Raw genomic sequence first — 15,956 nt, 5'->3', positions numbered from 1 at the left:
CTGCTGGATATGTCTATCTATAGCTCCTCTGGGATACTCAGCCCTCCCCACATCCATCCTTGACTGGACCACTGGTAACATATCCCTATACCACTCATCCTGTGGAGAGCCTTTATAAGTCTCAAATCTTAAATATCTTCACACTAATGATCAAATCTGAAATTCGGACAAACTCTTAGAATCTTTACTCACTGACCTTCCCTCCTACAATGGAAAATCTCCAATGGAGGCCCTATCACCCAGAGAGTAACACTATAACAACCAGCTCCTTTTTGCATACCTAGAAATTCCTGAAATAGCTCATATGACCAACCCGTGGGCATAATCCCTAAATCCATGTGTAATCGTGCCTCCACTTTACTCTTTGCCACTGGAAAAGCTATATATAATGTTTCTGGTCCTACAGGACACTCTTTAGCCTTTACAGGATGGTTTCCCTCAGCATATTCCTCCACTTCTCCCATTGTTGGGGCCACCTTAGTGGGTTCCCTGACTGTTCTTGAATGAACGATCAAACCCCCATCCCCTGACTCCTCTTCACTATCGACTTCAGCTGTTGTATTGTGACACTTGGCCTGTTTTTCTTGTGTGGGGCGTCTACATACCTCTGTTTACCTACTAATTGGACTGGAATCTGCACCCTGGTATACTCCAGTCCAAACATTTTTATAGCCCCCAATGATCAACCCTTACCCATTCCTCTCATTCACAAACGAATGAAATGAACCATCATTTCATTCCCCTCTTAGTGGGACTAGGAATAGCGGCTAGAATTGGAACAAGAACTGCTGGACTAACCACCTCCATCCAAAGCTACCATGCAGTATCTAAAGACCTATCAGACAGCCTCCAGAAAATAACCCAAGGTCTAATAACTATCCAAAAAATCATCTCAATTCCAAATAGAATGGGATTAGATCTACTAACTGCAGAAAAGAGAGGTTTGTGACTTTTTCTGGACGAATCTTGCTGCTTCTATGCCAACTAGTCAGGTATTGTCCAGGAAGCTGCAAAAAAACCTTACAGATCGAGCTTCTTGACTCCGCCAGAGATTAAGCAACTCCTGGCAGTCATGGTTGATGGATTGGATCTGGATGCCTTTGGTTTTGCCCCTTCTTGGACCATTCATATTCATTATCCTCCTATTCACATTTGGACCTTATTTGCTTAATCTTTTCAAGGGATTCCTCCAGGACCAAATCCGAGTCATTTCTCAAGATCAAGTTAAGACTGTTCTGCTCGAGACCTTGGCAGCTAGAATAGAAAATCAACACTACAGGCCTTAGACTTCCTTCCTCCCAGAACACAAACCCCCGACCCTCAATTACCAGCACAAAAATACCCTGAACATTGACAACACCCATCTCTCTTTCTCTTTTTATATATTCCTTGGGGTCTGGAATGAAGGAAAGCTACACAGCTCAAAATAGCCTGGAGTTAAAACTCCCCTTCAGGTCCTCCCCACCATTCTATACAGAATAAAGAACTTTCTCCCCCAAAGAAAGAAATGAACATTAAGATTGATTATGTTCAGCTCCCAGCCAACCCCAGTCTCCGGCCAGTCTCAGGAATTCCTTGCCCCAGTTGTTGAAAGCTAACTAGTCAAAATAATCTTGAGGAAAAACACACCCCCTCAAAACAATGTATTTCTGCATATATATGTTTTCTATATATACCTGCTCTTTTCTTGACCTAGCGCAGCAGTTCACTGGTCTGACTGCTGCCCCTTCTTGCCTCATTAAAGATGATCTGTTCCTGTAGAGTATCGGTCTCGTCCTTTCTCTGAACCTCCCCTTCTCTAGTTCCTTTACCTTATGAGGTGTACACAAAATTTATTTTTAAATGCTTATCCTGCCCGCCTTTTTGCAGTGGGCATCTGTGCTTCAGTTTGCACAGGATGATAAAGAATCTGGCTGCAATGTGTGAGACCTGGGTTTAATCCCTGACTTGGGACAATCCTCTGGAGAAGGGAATGGCTACCCACTTCAGTATTCTTGCCTGGAGAATTCCATGGACAGATGAGCCTGGTGGGCTAGACTCTATGGGGCTGCAGAGAGTGGACATGACCGAGCAACTAACACTTTCACACTTTTCTTCCTATATGAGCAGCATCTCTTTCCTTTGGGAGAACTGCTTCACCCCCCCAACTCCAACCTGGTGGTTCTAACCCAGGCTGTCAGTCACAGTGCCCTGACCATGGGAGTAAGTACAGGTCCTAGTCTAGGCCAATCATAGGCTTCTCTCTGGATTTTATCAAAATCAGAATTCAGGGAAGAGGTTCCCTCTCTCTCTGGTAAGAGGCTGAGAGTTCCAGGTTTCTAGACTAGTGGAGCAGGTATATGGAACAAAATGAAGCTGAGATGAGAGATGGAGACATCTTGGGGGTGGCCAGGTACATGGTACCAGGTGCCTCCCTGCCCTGCTTGTTTGATTTGGTGAGTAAGTTAGTTTTTATTTTGCCCAACTCCCTGCAATCCAAATTCCTGACATCCATCTGTTATCTTCTTGCTAATTTAGAAAGACCCTGCTCTTCACTTAGAAACTCTTGTCAAATCTCATGCCTCATTCATTTATTAACATAAAGTCCTTTTCTAAATTATTTTTACACTGGTCATGATCATTTAGTCTCAACAACATGAAGTATTTATCGACAATCTATTACGTGCCAGTCATCAAAACACAGCGATGACTAAGTCGTCCAATGAACATAATTAAAATACATGCCTTAGCAAAATCAACATAAAAGACGATGAAAGTCATGGACATTTAGATAAGTAGTGAAACCGTAACTTAAATCTTATTTGATCCTCACCAAAATCCATCAAGGAAGCTCAGAGAAACGTCAGTAATTATTCCAAACTTTTAGAGCTAATAAATAGTGGAGCCAAAACTCGAAACCTAGGTTTTTCACTAAGTCAGAGTTGCTTTAATTATCCTCTACTGCTTAAACTGAGAAAATCGTTTTAGGTCCTTATAATTTAAAAATTATAGCTCTTTTCATCAGATTCCTATCTCCTACCACTTGGCAGCCTTGAGGTATGGGTGATTATTGAACTTTAGTAGTTAAATAGAAACCAAATTAGGTCATCAAGTGACAGTGAGAAACCGCACTTTCTTCGGGCCGATTTGGGTTTGGTTTTTTTTTTTTTTTTAAAACGACACGCAGGCCTCCATCATATGCGAAGCACATTGGGAATTGTAGTCTTGGGCGTAGAGCGCTGTGGGCGGAGGAACTGGGACCCAATCAGCAGAAAGCCAACTTCCTTTCCAGCAAGCGATTGGCTGGAAGTCAGCAGCGCCCGCCCTGGGGCGCAGTCGCGCCGGCGCTGGTGAAAAGCGCTTAGAAGCCGACGGAGTGCGGGTACCTCTTGCGTTCCCGGGGACCGTCGTCCGTGATACAGCAGTGCGGCCATGGCAGAACCACAGCCCGCGTCCGGTGGCCTCACCGACGAGGCTGCCCTCAGCTGTTGCTCCGACCCGGACCCCAGCACCAAGGTGGGCGTAGAACCTAATTTTCCCGAGTCGGGGCCCCCTCTGCGTGGCGCGGCCGGGGCCCCCAGAGGGAGCAGTTCCCGGGCTCAACCAGGCCGGGCTTGGGCTGGATGATTCGAACTCTGGACTTGAATCTCATCCGGCCACCGCTGCAGCTCCGCCCGCCTTGGACGGATCGGAGTGGGCCGGGAAGAGGGCCAGGGATGTCCCAACAGGAGATCAGAGAAAGGATCTGTTTAAGTTGTTTGAAAGACTGTGACCCTGCTTGCTTTGATTTGTTTGACTTGGGACAGTTACCTGAAACGTTGGCTCAGCCAGGATCAGAGACCTTGTCTGTGGGTTATGACTGTTCCCCAGCTCCAGGTCAATAGCCCTGGCGGGTAAAGGCAGTTTCAGAACTCAAGTCTTGGTAGAAGGTTTCTACGTGCCGGCTCCTCCCAGCCTGGATGATTTTTCTTTCTTTCTTTTTTCTTTTTAAAACATTATTTATTTTTATCGATTTGCTCCGTGTCTTAGATGTTGGCAGGCGAACTCCTAGTTGTGGTATGTAGGATCTAGTTCTCTGACCAGGGATCTGTCGGGAGCTTCTTTTGATGAGAGTGCAGAATCTTAGCTACTGGGTCACCAGGGAAGTCCCGGTCATTTTTCTGTAACTGCCTTGGCTCTGGGTTTAACTCCTCCAAACCAATCTGATGGCTCCTGACTTTAACCGCGCCCAGAATTTCGCTTTGGGTTGGCCTTTACAGTTGTTCACAGTGACACTCCTCTGCCTGGGCTTAATTTCCCACAGGAGGGATGTTAGAATCCTGAAAGGGAATCATGGAAATTCCTTCACTAATCCTCTTATTGCAGCTGAGACCCATTGAGAGGAATGACTGGTTGCATAGGAAGGCTTTTCAGCTTGCTTAACGTGTTTGTACTGAGAGTCAGTGTAACTCACTCAGGTGTGGTGCCTACAGGCATTATCAAGATCAGACAGGGCAGCCACTCCAGGGTTTGCTCCAGCATACTCACACTGTCTGCAAATGCCTGTGTATGCATTCATTTCACTGGAAAAGCTCCAATTCCTTGAAGATTGAGTGTGTGCTTTGTACAGACCTTTCAGACAGTTGCTGACTTCATTCCCTGCTTGCTTTTTACATTCAGGGTGAAGAGTCAAACACTTCTAATTGCTCAAGCCTTTGACTAGCACCTGATAATACTTACCTTAGGAAAAATGTTAGTCACTGCAAGACTAAGGGGGAAGAAATAAATATATACATTTCCTCTCACACTTATGTTATTTTTATACTCTTTAATGTTAAATACCATGTTATTTCACATAATACCGATGGAGTTATTCAGTGTAAATTAATTATCCAGATAACTGGACATTTTATATACTGGACTGTTTAAAAAAAAAAAGATTCCAAAGAGAGCTTGATGAAATTGATTGATACAATCCCTTGTGATCTTAATTTATGCATTCTCAATTTAAGTAGATTTCTCTTGATTTGAAGGAATTATTTTGGGGAATTAGTCATTTTCACTCTTGAGGTGTCATATGGGGGACATAAAATGAATGGACTGTGTAATATTAATAGTAGCTGGTATGTGTTGAGTTGTGCCACGCCCTGGTTTGTTAAGTGTGTGTACTTAGTTGCCCATTCGTGTCCAACTCTTTGCGACCCCGTGGACTGTAGCCCACCAGACTCCTCTATCCATGGGATTCTCAAGGCAATAATACTGGAGTGGATTGCCATCCCCTTCTCCGTTGTTAAGTACATTACTTCATTTAATCCTCACAACTGTGCGAGGAAGGCATGCTCATTTCCATGTTACATATAAGTAGACAATGGCACAGTGGCGCTGAGAAATTTGCCTAGGGAGAGCCCACACTCTAGTCTCCACCCTGTTCTGCTTCTAGATACTGACTATAGTGTTTTGAAACTTGGCACAAGGAAAGCGTAAATTCAGCGATCATTGATCATCTGATATATGTAAAGAGCATGATAGGTACCTTGGGGGATATTGAGATGAACAAAAAGATGAAGTTCCTTCCTGCACCAAACATACACCAACTGTAACATAAGGTGGAACTTTGATTATATATATTGGAATTGTAAAGCACTGTGGGAGCACAGAAGATAGAGATTTTCAAGGGTTGCGTCTCTTGTTGTTCAGTTGCCAAATCGTATCTGACTCTTTCCAACCCCATGGACTATTGCACACCAGGCTTCCTTATCCTCTGCTATCTCCCAGAGATTGCCCAAATTTATGTCCATTTAGTTGTTGATGCTATCTAATTATCTTATCCTCTGCCACACACTTCTCCTTTGCATTCAGTCTTTCCCAGCATCAAGGTCTTTTCCAGAGAGTCAGCTCCTCCCATCACATGGCCAAGTATTGGAGCATGAGCTTCAGCATCAATCCTTCCAATGAATATTCAGGATTGGTTTCCTTTAGCATTGACTGATTTGATCTCCTTGTTGTCCAAGGAACTCTCACGTCTTCTCCAGCACCACAGTTTGAAAACATCAATTCTTCAACACTCAGCCTTCTTTATAGTCCAACTCTCACAGCCCTATGTGACTACTATGGAAAAACCACAGCTTTGACTATACAGACCTTTGTTGGCAAAGTGATGTCTCTGCTATTTAATACGGTGTCTAGGTTTGTGGCACTAGTGGCAAAGAACCCGCCTGCCAGTGCAAGAGTCATAAAAAGACATGGGTTCATTCCCTGGGTCAGGAAGGTGCCTGCAGAAGGGTGTGGCAACCCACTCCAGTATTCTTGCCTGGAGAATCCCATGGACAGAGGGTTGAAAAGAATTGGACATGTTGAAGTGACTTAGCATGCACTAGGTTTGTCATAGCTTTCCTTCCAAGGAAATGTCTTAATTTCATGGCTGCAGTCACTGTCCAGAGTGATTTTGGAGCCCAAGAAAATAAAATCTGTCACTGCTTCCACTTTGTCACCTTCTATTTGCCAAGAAGTAAGAAAGCTGAGCACTGAAGAATTGATGCTTTTGAACTGTGGTGTTGGAGAAGACTCTTGAGAGTCCCTTGGACTGCAAGGAGATCCAACCAGTCCATTCTGGAGATCAGCCCTGGGTGTTCTTTGGAAGGAATGATGCTAAAGCTGAAACTCCAGTACTTTGGCCACCTCATTGGAAAAGACTCTGATGCTCGGAGGGATTGGGGGCAGGAGGAGAAGGGGACGACAGAGGATGAGATGGCTGGATGGCATCACCGACTCAATGGACTTGAGTTTGAGTGAACTCCGGGAGTTGGTGATGGACAGGGAGGTCTGGCGTGCTGTGATTCATGGAGTCGCAAAGAGTCAGACACAACTGAGCAACTGAACTGAACTGAACTGAACTGATGGGACCAGATGCCATGATGTTAGTTTTTTGAATGTTGAGTTTCAAGTCAGCTTTTTCACTCTCCTCTTTTTCATCCTCATCAAGAGGCTCTTTAGTTCTTTTTCACTTTCTGCCACTAGAATGGTATCATCTGCATATCTGAGTTTGTTAATATTTCTCCCAGCAATCTTGATTCCAACTTGGGATTCATCTAGCCTGGCATTTGACATGATGTACTCTGCATATAAGTTAACTAGGCAGAGTGACAATATACAGCCTTGTTTTACTCCTTTCCCAATTTGGAACCAGTCTGTTGTTCCATGTTCCATTCTAACGGTTGCTTCTTGACCCACACACAGGTTCCCCAAGAGTCAGGTAAGGTGGTCTGGTATTCCTGTCTCTAAGAATTTTCCACAGTTTTTTGTGATCCCCATAGTGAAAGGCTTTAGTGTAGTCAATGAAGCAGAAGTGGATGGATTTTTTTGTGGAATTCCCTTGCTTTTTCCATGATCCAGCAATTGTTGGCAATTTGATCTCTGGTTTCTCTGCCTTTTCTAAACCCAGCTGGTACGTCTCAAAGTTCTTGGGTTCCTGCTGAAGCCTATCTTGAAGGATTTTGAGCATAATTTTGCTAGCATGTGAAATGAGCGCAGTTGTATGGTGGTTTGAACATTCTTTGGCATTGCCCTTCTTGGGGATTGGAATGAAAACTCACCTTTTCCAGTTCTGTGGCCACTGCTGAGTTTTCCAGATTTGCTGACATTTTGAGTACATCATTTTAACAGCATCATCTTTTTGGATTTGTAATAGCTCAGCTAGAGTTCCATTGCTGCCCCCTGCTTCGTTTGTAATAATGCCTCCTAAGGCCCACTTGACTTCACGCTCCAGGATGTCGGGCTGCAGGTGAGTAGCATCTATAGTATGATGTATAACCAGGGTATTTGGAGGCTGAAGACCTATATTTGAATCTCTAATTCTATCTTTGGCCATAATGATCTTAGCAGGACACTTGGGCCGAGTTTGTAAAAGCAGCAGAAACAAAGCTGCTATAAGGATAAAATGTATCTATGATCTCTAAACTATGAAAAGCAATACAATTCAAGGTTGTATTTCAACTGTGGATATCAGGGAGTGAGTCAAGCAGAAGGTGGGGGTGAGCCTAGACCTTGAAAGATAAATGGGATCCCAGCATCACACAGGAGATAGTTGCATGGGAGGGCTTCTAGGTGGAGGAGACATCTGAGCGAAACTGGTAAGGTGACAGAAAGATGCAGTGTGAAACGTGTTCTGGAGAAATGAGTTATGTGTTTTTGGTTCAAGTTATTTAAGCGGTAGTAGAGAAGACTGGAATGGTAGATTGAAGCCAGATCTTGGAGATAACCTAGGGTGTCACTTCTAAGAAAATTGGATTTCATATAGTTAGTGGGGAACCAGTGAGGGATTCAAATCATTCTATAGAATAGATTGGAGAGATCTAAGTGTAGAGATGATGAGGACCCCTAAAAGGTGAGAAAAGTGATGAGGAGCTGGTTTGGAAAGGAGAGAGCCGTGGTAGAAGGTCAGCTTGTTTGTTGATCGTTTGCATCTTTGTCATAGAGGCAGACCAAAGAATATACAGATACACCACATCCCAGGCAGACTTACTAACTTGCTTCAAAAAGCCAGTGCTTCTTCTATCCCCAAGTAGTGATCTCCTGACATTCTTTTTACTGTCTCTGTCAGTCCTCTTTGATACAGTTACTTGATGTCCCTTCCCATCTGAGTGGAAGATGAGGAGGTCAGGGAATACTTTTAGTGTTGGTGACGCTTCAGTTTTGTTCAGTTGCTCAGTCGTGTCCAACTCTTTGCAAACCCCATAGGCTGCAGCATGCCAGGCCTCCCTGTCCATCACCAACTCCCAGAGTTTACTCAAACTCATATCCATCGAGTCAGTGATGCCATCCAACCATCTCATCCTCTGTCGTTCCCTTCTTCTCCCAGCTTCACTCTTTCCCAGCATCAGGGTCTTTTCCAATGAATCAGTTCTTCGCATCAGATGGCCAAAGTATTGGAGTTTCAGCTTCAGCATCAGTCCTTCCAATGAATATTCAGGACTGATTTCCTTTAGGATGGACTGGTTGGATCTCCTTGCAGTCCAAGAGACTCTCAAGAGTCTTCTCCAACACCACAGTTCAAAAGCATCAATTCTTCGGCGCTCAGCTTTCTTTATAGTCCAACTCTCATATCCATACATGACTACTGGGAAAACCGTAGCTTTGACTAGACAGACCTTTGTTGGCAAAGTAATGGCTCTGCTTTTTAGTATGCTGTCTAAGTTGGTCATAACTTTTCTTCCAAGGAGCAAGCGTCTTTTAATTGCATGGCTGCAGTCACCATCTGCAGTGATTTTGGAGCCCCCCAAAATAAAGTCTCTCACTGTTTCCATTGTTTCCCCATCTATTTGTCATGAAGTGATGGGGCCAGATGCCATGAGCTTAGTTTTCTGAATGTTGAATTTTAAGCTAACTTTTTCACTCTCCTCTTTCACTTTCATCAAGAGGCTCTTTAGTTCTTCTTCACTTTCTGCCATAAGGGTGGTGTCATCTGTATATCTGAGGTAATTGATATTTCTCCTGGCAGTCTTGATTCCAGCTTGTGCTTCATCCAGCCCAGCGTTTCTCATGATGTATTCTGCATATAAGTTAAATAAGCAGGGTGACAATACACAGCCTTGATGTACTCCTTTCCTGATCTGGAACCAGTCTGTTGTTCCATATCCAGTTCTAACTTTTGCTTCCTGACCTGCATACAGATTTCTCAAGAGGCAGGTTAGGTGGTCTGGTATTCCCATCTCTTTAAGAGTTTTCCAGTTTATTGTGATCCACGCAGTCAAAGACTTTGGCATAGTCAATAAAGCAAAAGTAGATGTTTTTCTGGAACTCTCTTGCTTTTTTGATGATCAAACGGATGTTGGCAATTTGATCTCTGGTTCCTCTGCCTTTTCTAAATCCAGCTTGAACATCTGGAAGTTCACAGTTCATGTACTGTTGAAGCCTGACTTGGAGAATTTTGAGCATTGCTTTACTAGCATGTGAGATGAGTGCAATTGTGCGGTAGTTTGAGCATTCTTTGGTGTTGCCTTTCTTTGGGATTAGAATGAAAACTGACCTTTTCCAGCCCCGTGGCCACTGCTGAGTTTTCCAAATTTGCTGGCATATTGAGTGCAGCACTTTGACAGCATCATCTTTTAGGATTTCAAATAGCTCAACCGAAATTCCATCACCTCCACTAGCTTTGTTCGTAGTGATGCTTCCTAAGGCCCACCTGACTTTGCAATCCAGGATGTCTGGCTCTAGGTGAATGATCACACCATCATGATTATCTGAGTCATGAAGATCTTTTTTGCATAGTTCTTTGTATTCTTGCCACCTCTTCTTAATATCTTCTGCTTCTGTTAGGTCCATACCATTTCTGTTTTTTATTGATCCCATCTTTGCATGAAATGTTCCCTTGGTATCTCTAATTCTCTTGAAGAGATCTCTAGTCTTTCCCACTCTATTGTTTTCCTCTGTTTCTTTGCATTGATCACTGAGGAAGGCTTTCTTATGTCTCCTTGCTGTTCTTTGGAACTCTGCACTCAAATGGGTATATCTTTCCTTTTCTCCTTTGCCTTTCACTTCTCTTCTTTTCACAGCTATTTGTAACGCATAGTCAGACAACCATTTTGCCTTTTTGCATTTCTTTTTCTTGGGGATGGTCTTTATCCCTGTCTCCTGTGCAATGTCACAAACCTCTGTCCTTAGTTCTTCAGGCACTCTGCTATCAGATCTAATCCCTTGAATCATTTGTCACTTCCACTGTATAATCTTAAGGGCTTTGATTTAGGTCATACCTGAATGGTCTAGTGGTTTTCCCTACTTTCTTTAAGTCTGAATTTTGCAATAAGGAGTTCATGATCTGAGCCACAGTCAGCTCCTGGTCTTGTTTTTGCTGACTGTGTAGAGCTTCTCCATCTTTGGCTGCAAAGAATTTAATCAATCTGATTTTGGTATTGACCGTGTGTAGAGTCTTCTCTTGTGTTGTTAGAAGAGGGTGTTTGCTATGAGCAGTGCTTTCTCTTGGCAAAACTTTATTAGCCTTTGCCCTGCTTCATTCTGTACTCCAAGGCCAAATTTGCCTGTTACTCCAGGTAATTCTTGACTTCCTACTTTTGCATTCCATTCCTGGCACCCCACTCCAGTACTCTTGCCTGGGAAATCCCATGGGCAGAGGAGCCTGGTAGGCTGCAGTCCATGGGGTCGCGAAGAGTTGGACACAACTGAGCGCCTTCCCCTTCTCTTTTCCCTTTCATGCACTGGAGAAGGAAATGGCAACGCACTCCAGTGTTCTTGCCTGGAGAATCCCAGGGACTGGGGAGCCTGGTGGGCTGCCGTCTGTGGGGTCGCACAGAGTCGGACATGACTGAAGTGACTTAGCAGCAGCAGCCCCTATAATGAAAAGGATATCTTTTGGGGGTGTTAGTTCTAGAAGGTCTTGTAGGTCTTCATAGAACTGCTCAACTTCAGCTTCTTCAGCGTTACTGGTCGGGGCATAAACTTGGATTACTGTGATATCAAATGGTTTGCTTTGGAAACAAACAGATCATTCTGTCATTTTTGAGATTGCATCCAAGTACTGCATTTCAGACTGTTGAGTGTGATGGCTACTCCATTTCTTCTAAGGGATTCTTGCCCACAGTAATCTCCTGTTTGACCACTTCCAATTTGCCATGATTCATGGACCTAACATTCCAGGTTCCTATGCGATACTGTTCTTTACAGCATTGGACTTAACTTCCATCACCAGTCATATCCACAACTGGGTGTTGTTTTTGCTTTGGTTCTGTCTCTTCATTCTTTCTGGAGTTATTTCTCCCTTCACCTCCAGTGGCATATTGGGCATCGACCGACCTGGAGAGTTCATCTTTCAGTGTCCTGCCTTTTTGCCTTTTTTACTGTTCATGGGGTTCTCAAGGCAAGCATACTGGTGACATTTATGTTGGGTTTTACTGAATACAAAGGAGGTAGCTAGGTAGAACTGGGTGCAGGGATTGAGGGAAGAAAAACAGAAAGGAAAGAATAAGGACAGTGGCTTAGATGGATGAATGACTTTTCTCAGCAGAGAGAACTGTAGTTTATATAAAAACACAGTGACAATAGAGAACCAATGCGGGGACCTGCAAGTATACAATGAGCCTGAGGTTATAAGGCAGTGGGAGTTAATGGTGAGGGACACAAAGCAATCATTGGGATTCTCAGAGAAAATATGAACATTCCCACTTGGTTTGTTTTTCTCATCCTGCGAAGATTTTTGTTTGGCAAATATATTTTAAATATATTTGTTTTTTTAAGTATATTTCTGTGTATAATTAAAAAGAAATATATACATATATATATATATATATATATATATACACATTTACGGTGGGTGCGTGCTCTTTTTTTTTTAACTGCTAAGAGTATGAAATCAGAACCATTTAAGATGACCAGTTTAGTGGAGTAATGACAAAAAATGAAGTTAGAGAAGTATGCAACAACTGTATGCGCTTGCTTTGGGGATTTTCTTCTTAAAGCTGTAAGGCACCATTGAAATTCTGATCTTTAACCCAGAAATGACACAACTGGGTTTTTATTATAGAAAGCTCAGTCTGGTAGCGTTATCGGAATTCTCGATTGCGTCACTCTGGATTGCATTTGGGTTTGAACTGTGGTGTTGGAGAAGACTCTTGAGAGTCCCTTGGACTGCAAGGAGATCCAACCAGTCCATTCTAAAGGAGATCAGCCCTGGGTGTTCTTTTGGAAGGAATGATGCTAAAGCTGCAACTCCAGTACTTTGGCCACCTCATGGGAAGAGTTGACTCATTGGAAAAGACTCTGATGCTCGGAGGGATTGGGGGCAGGAGGAAAAGGGGACGACAGAGGATGAGATGGCTGGATGGCATCACCGACTCGATAGATGTGAGTTTGAGTGAACTCCGGGAGATGGTGATAGACAGGCTGGCATGCTGCGATTCATGGAGTCACAAAGAGTTGGACACGACTGAGCAGCTGGACTGAACTGAACTGAAGCTCACAAGAAGCAGACAGACCTGGGAGGCTTCTTCTCTCTTTTTTTTTAAATGTGGATCACTTTCAAAGTCTTTATTGAATTTGTTACAGTGTTGGTTCTGTGTTTATGTTTTGGTTCTCTTGGCTGCAAGGCATGTGGGGTCCTAGCTTCCCCACCAGGAATCAACCTGCACCACCTGCACTGGAAAGCGAGCTCCTGACCAACTTGACCAGCAGGGAAGCCCCTCCAGGGAGGTTTGGACAATCGTCCAGGCAGGAAGTAGTGAAGACAAGAACAAGGTGGTAGTGATCATTGGAGAGGCAAGGAGAAAGATTCCAGAGGGACCTGAGCAGTCAGGTGATCCAATCCAATCCAACGCTTGGATTGGGTTACAGAAGGAGTGGCAGAAAGAAACTAGGAAGATTCCATATGTCTGTCTTGGGCTAACAAGGGATTCTAGAGACATCCCCTGAGGGGGATGTATTAATAGTAGGAGTGTTTATCTGGGCTGTGGTTAATTTGATATTTGACTCAGGTGGAAATGTTGAGTAGACAAATGAAGATGTAAATCCAGAGCTGAGGTTAGAGGTATGGGCTGGGGAATACAGACTTGGGAATCAAAAGCAATCGTTGGTAGTAGAATAGTTGGGGTATATTTTATAATAATAACAACAAGAGCAATAGTTAAGTGGAGTAACTTACTCTGAGACAGAACTCTGCTAATCACTTACATGCATTTTCCCATTTATTTTCCAACTCAGCCCTAAGAGCTGAAAACCATTATTATTTCCATTCTAAAGATGTGAAAACTGATGTTCAAGAAAAGTAGTGATTTACTCAGGGTCACAGTGATAGAGCCAGCATTTGAACCACATTGCCTCTGAAGAGTTTTTAGTAATTCTTTCATACGTGTGTATGTCTTTCTCCCTTTGCATGAGATTTGAAAGGCCTCATGATGCTGAGGGCTTCCAGGATATTCCTGTTTCTCTTATTTGTTGGAAGAGTAGTTGGGTGCAGGTATGTTTACAAATACCATAGGTGATTTTAAAAATAAAACGAATTTCCTTTGTGTCTCCTAGCTGTTTTTGTCTTCCTTATTTATAGATTAAGTATACTTGCAGTATGTTGTTAGCTGTTGAGTGGGAAGAAGGAAAGAACCACATGAAATCAATTTAGATAGGACAACAAGTGTAGAGGAAGTGGCTGAATTATTTTCCAGAACAACTGTTACTTTCTGACATAGGTTGAGTCAGAGAAGTAATAGCAGGAAAAAGATAGTAAAGAAAAAAATGTATCAGACCATATTGTATGTCAACCATGTGCGCCAGCTGTCGCATAGTAAATAACCTTCCCCTCAAATACATTTCTTTTTCCAAAATGAACTTTCACAGAAGGCGATTGTGATTTTTTTTTTTAAGTCAGGAAAAAGCAAAACTTTATCCATATCTAATTCATAGGAGATGTGACACCTAGGAGTAAAGTTAGGCTTTTTCCCTTGACAAGAATCTGACCTTTGGTTATCTCTAGCTCTGTTTCCCACGAAAATGCTATTTGCTACTTGGCAATATTGCTTTTGGTAGAAATAACTTGACTGGAAGTTTGCATCTGCAAAGGGAGAATGGTAAATATCTAATATAGCTTTGGGTTTGCCTGAATTCAGTGCCTCTTAAAACTGTCCCATGTGAAAATCCTGAAAGCTGTGCCTGTGGAGTTGCTACCAGAGATAGTGGCCTTCTGTGGCACACAGGGCTTCTACACCAGGGTGACTCCCACCCCTGCCCTAATGTGGATCTTCTCCCTGCACCTGAGCGGTATAGATTCTTTTCCAAACTCTTGCTGCAAGAGACACCTAACACCGCTCTGTTGGTAAACTGTGTTTTCCTGACTGATAGCCTTCTAGCCTATAGTTGTCTTGTGACTCTGAATGCTTAGTTGAACCTGAAGAAGACCCTTTGCTGGGGGTGATGCATCACATTTGAAAATTCATTGGGAGAGAGAGTTGATAGGCTCCATGGAGAGTTGGCCTCGCTGTTACTAAGACCAGAACACACAGTTCAGACAAAGAAGTATAAAAATTTCTGAAAGTTTAGCTAATGCAAGATTGAAGCTTTTATCCTGAGGTTGCACCTGTTTGGTCACATCTTCAGAATCCACTTCTAATTTTAGTTCTCTTGTTATTTCTACCGCATCTGCAGTTATTTCCTCCACTGAAGCCTTGAACCTCTCAAAGTCATCCATGAGGGTTGCAATCAGCTTCTTTCAAACTCCTATTATTAATGTTGATATTCTGACCTCTTCCCATAAATCACAAATGTTCTAGATGGCATCTAGAATGGTGAAGCCTTTCCAGAAGTTTTTCAATTTACTTTGTCCAAATTCGTTAGAGGAATCATCTATGACAGCTATCACCTTACAAAATGTATTTCTTAAAGAGTAAGTCTTGAGAATCAGAATTACTCCTTGATGTATGGACTGCAAGGATGGATGCTATGTTAGCAGGGATGGAAACAAAATTAATCTCATTGTTCACCTCCGTCAGAGCTCTTAGACGGCCAAGTGCATTTTCAATGAATGCATTAAAGGAATCTTATTTTCAGTAAACCGTGTTGTAACCAGATATGCTATCATCCAGGCTTTATTGTTCCTTTATAAAGACCACAGGCAGAGGAGAGTCAGCATGATTCTTAAGAACCCTAGGATTTTCAGAATGATAATGAGCATTGGCTTCAACTTAAAGTAACTAGCTGTTTTTGCTCCTACAAGAGAATGAGTCTATCCTTTGAAACTTCAAAGGCATTGACTTTTCTCCAATTGTGAACGTCCTAGATGGCATCTTCTTCCAACAGAAAGCTGTTTCATCCACAGTGAAAGTCTGTTTAGTGCAGCCACCTTCGTTCATTATTTTAGTTAGATCTTCTGGATAACTCACTGCAGCTTCTACCTCAGCACTTGCTACTTTACCTTGTACTTTTATGTTATGGAACTAACTTCTTTACTTAAATTTCATAAACCAACCACTGATAGCTTCAGACTTTGCTTCTGTAGCTTCCTCACC

General features: G+C 42.9%; 1 protein-coding gene across 2 annotated transcripts in view; it reads left to right on the top strand.

The window, feature by feature from the left end:
- The first annotated feature begins 3,331 nt into the window (after positions 1-3,331).
- Positions 3,332-15,956, top strand: part of GLO1 (glyoxalase I) — a 28,646-nt gene continuing 16,021 nt past the window's right edge. For both annotated transcript variants that reach the window (XM_004018795.6, XM_060403166.1), the window contains exon 1: positions 3,332-3,495. In XM_004018795.6, the coding sequence (XP_004018844.1) occupies positions 3,412-3,495 (84 nt within the window). In that variant the 5' untranslated portion in view covers positions 3,332-3,411. The remainder of the gene's footprint in view (positions 3,496-15,956) is intronic.

This window comes from Ovis aries, chromosome 20 (genome assembly GCF_016772045.2).
Source record: "Ovis aries strain OAR_USU_Benz2616 breed Rambouillet chromosome 20, ARS-UI_Ramb_v3.0, whole genome shotgun sequence".
NCBI lineage: Eukaryota > Metazoa > Chordata > Mammalia > Artiodactyla > Bovidae > Ovis > Ovis aries.
The sequence above is the reverse complement of the archived record's forward strand: the minus strand, read 5'-3'. Positions and strand labels throughout refer to the sequence as shown.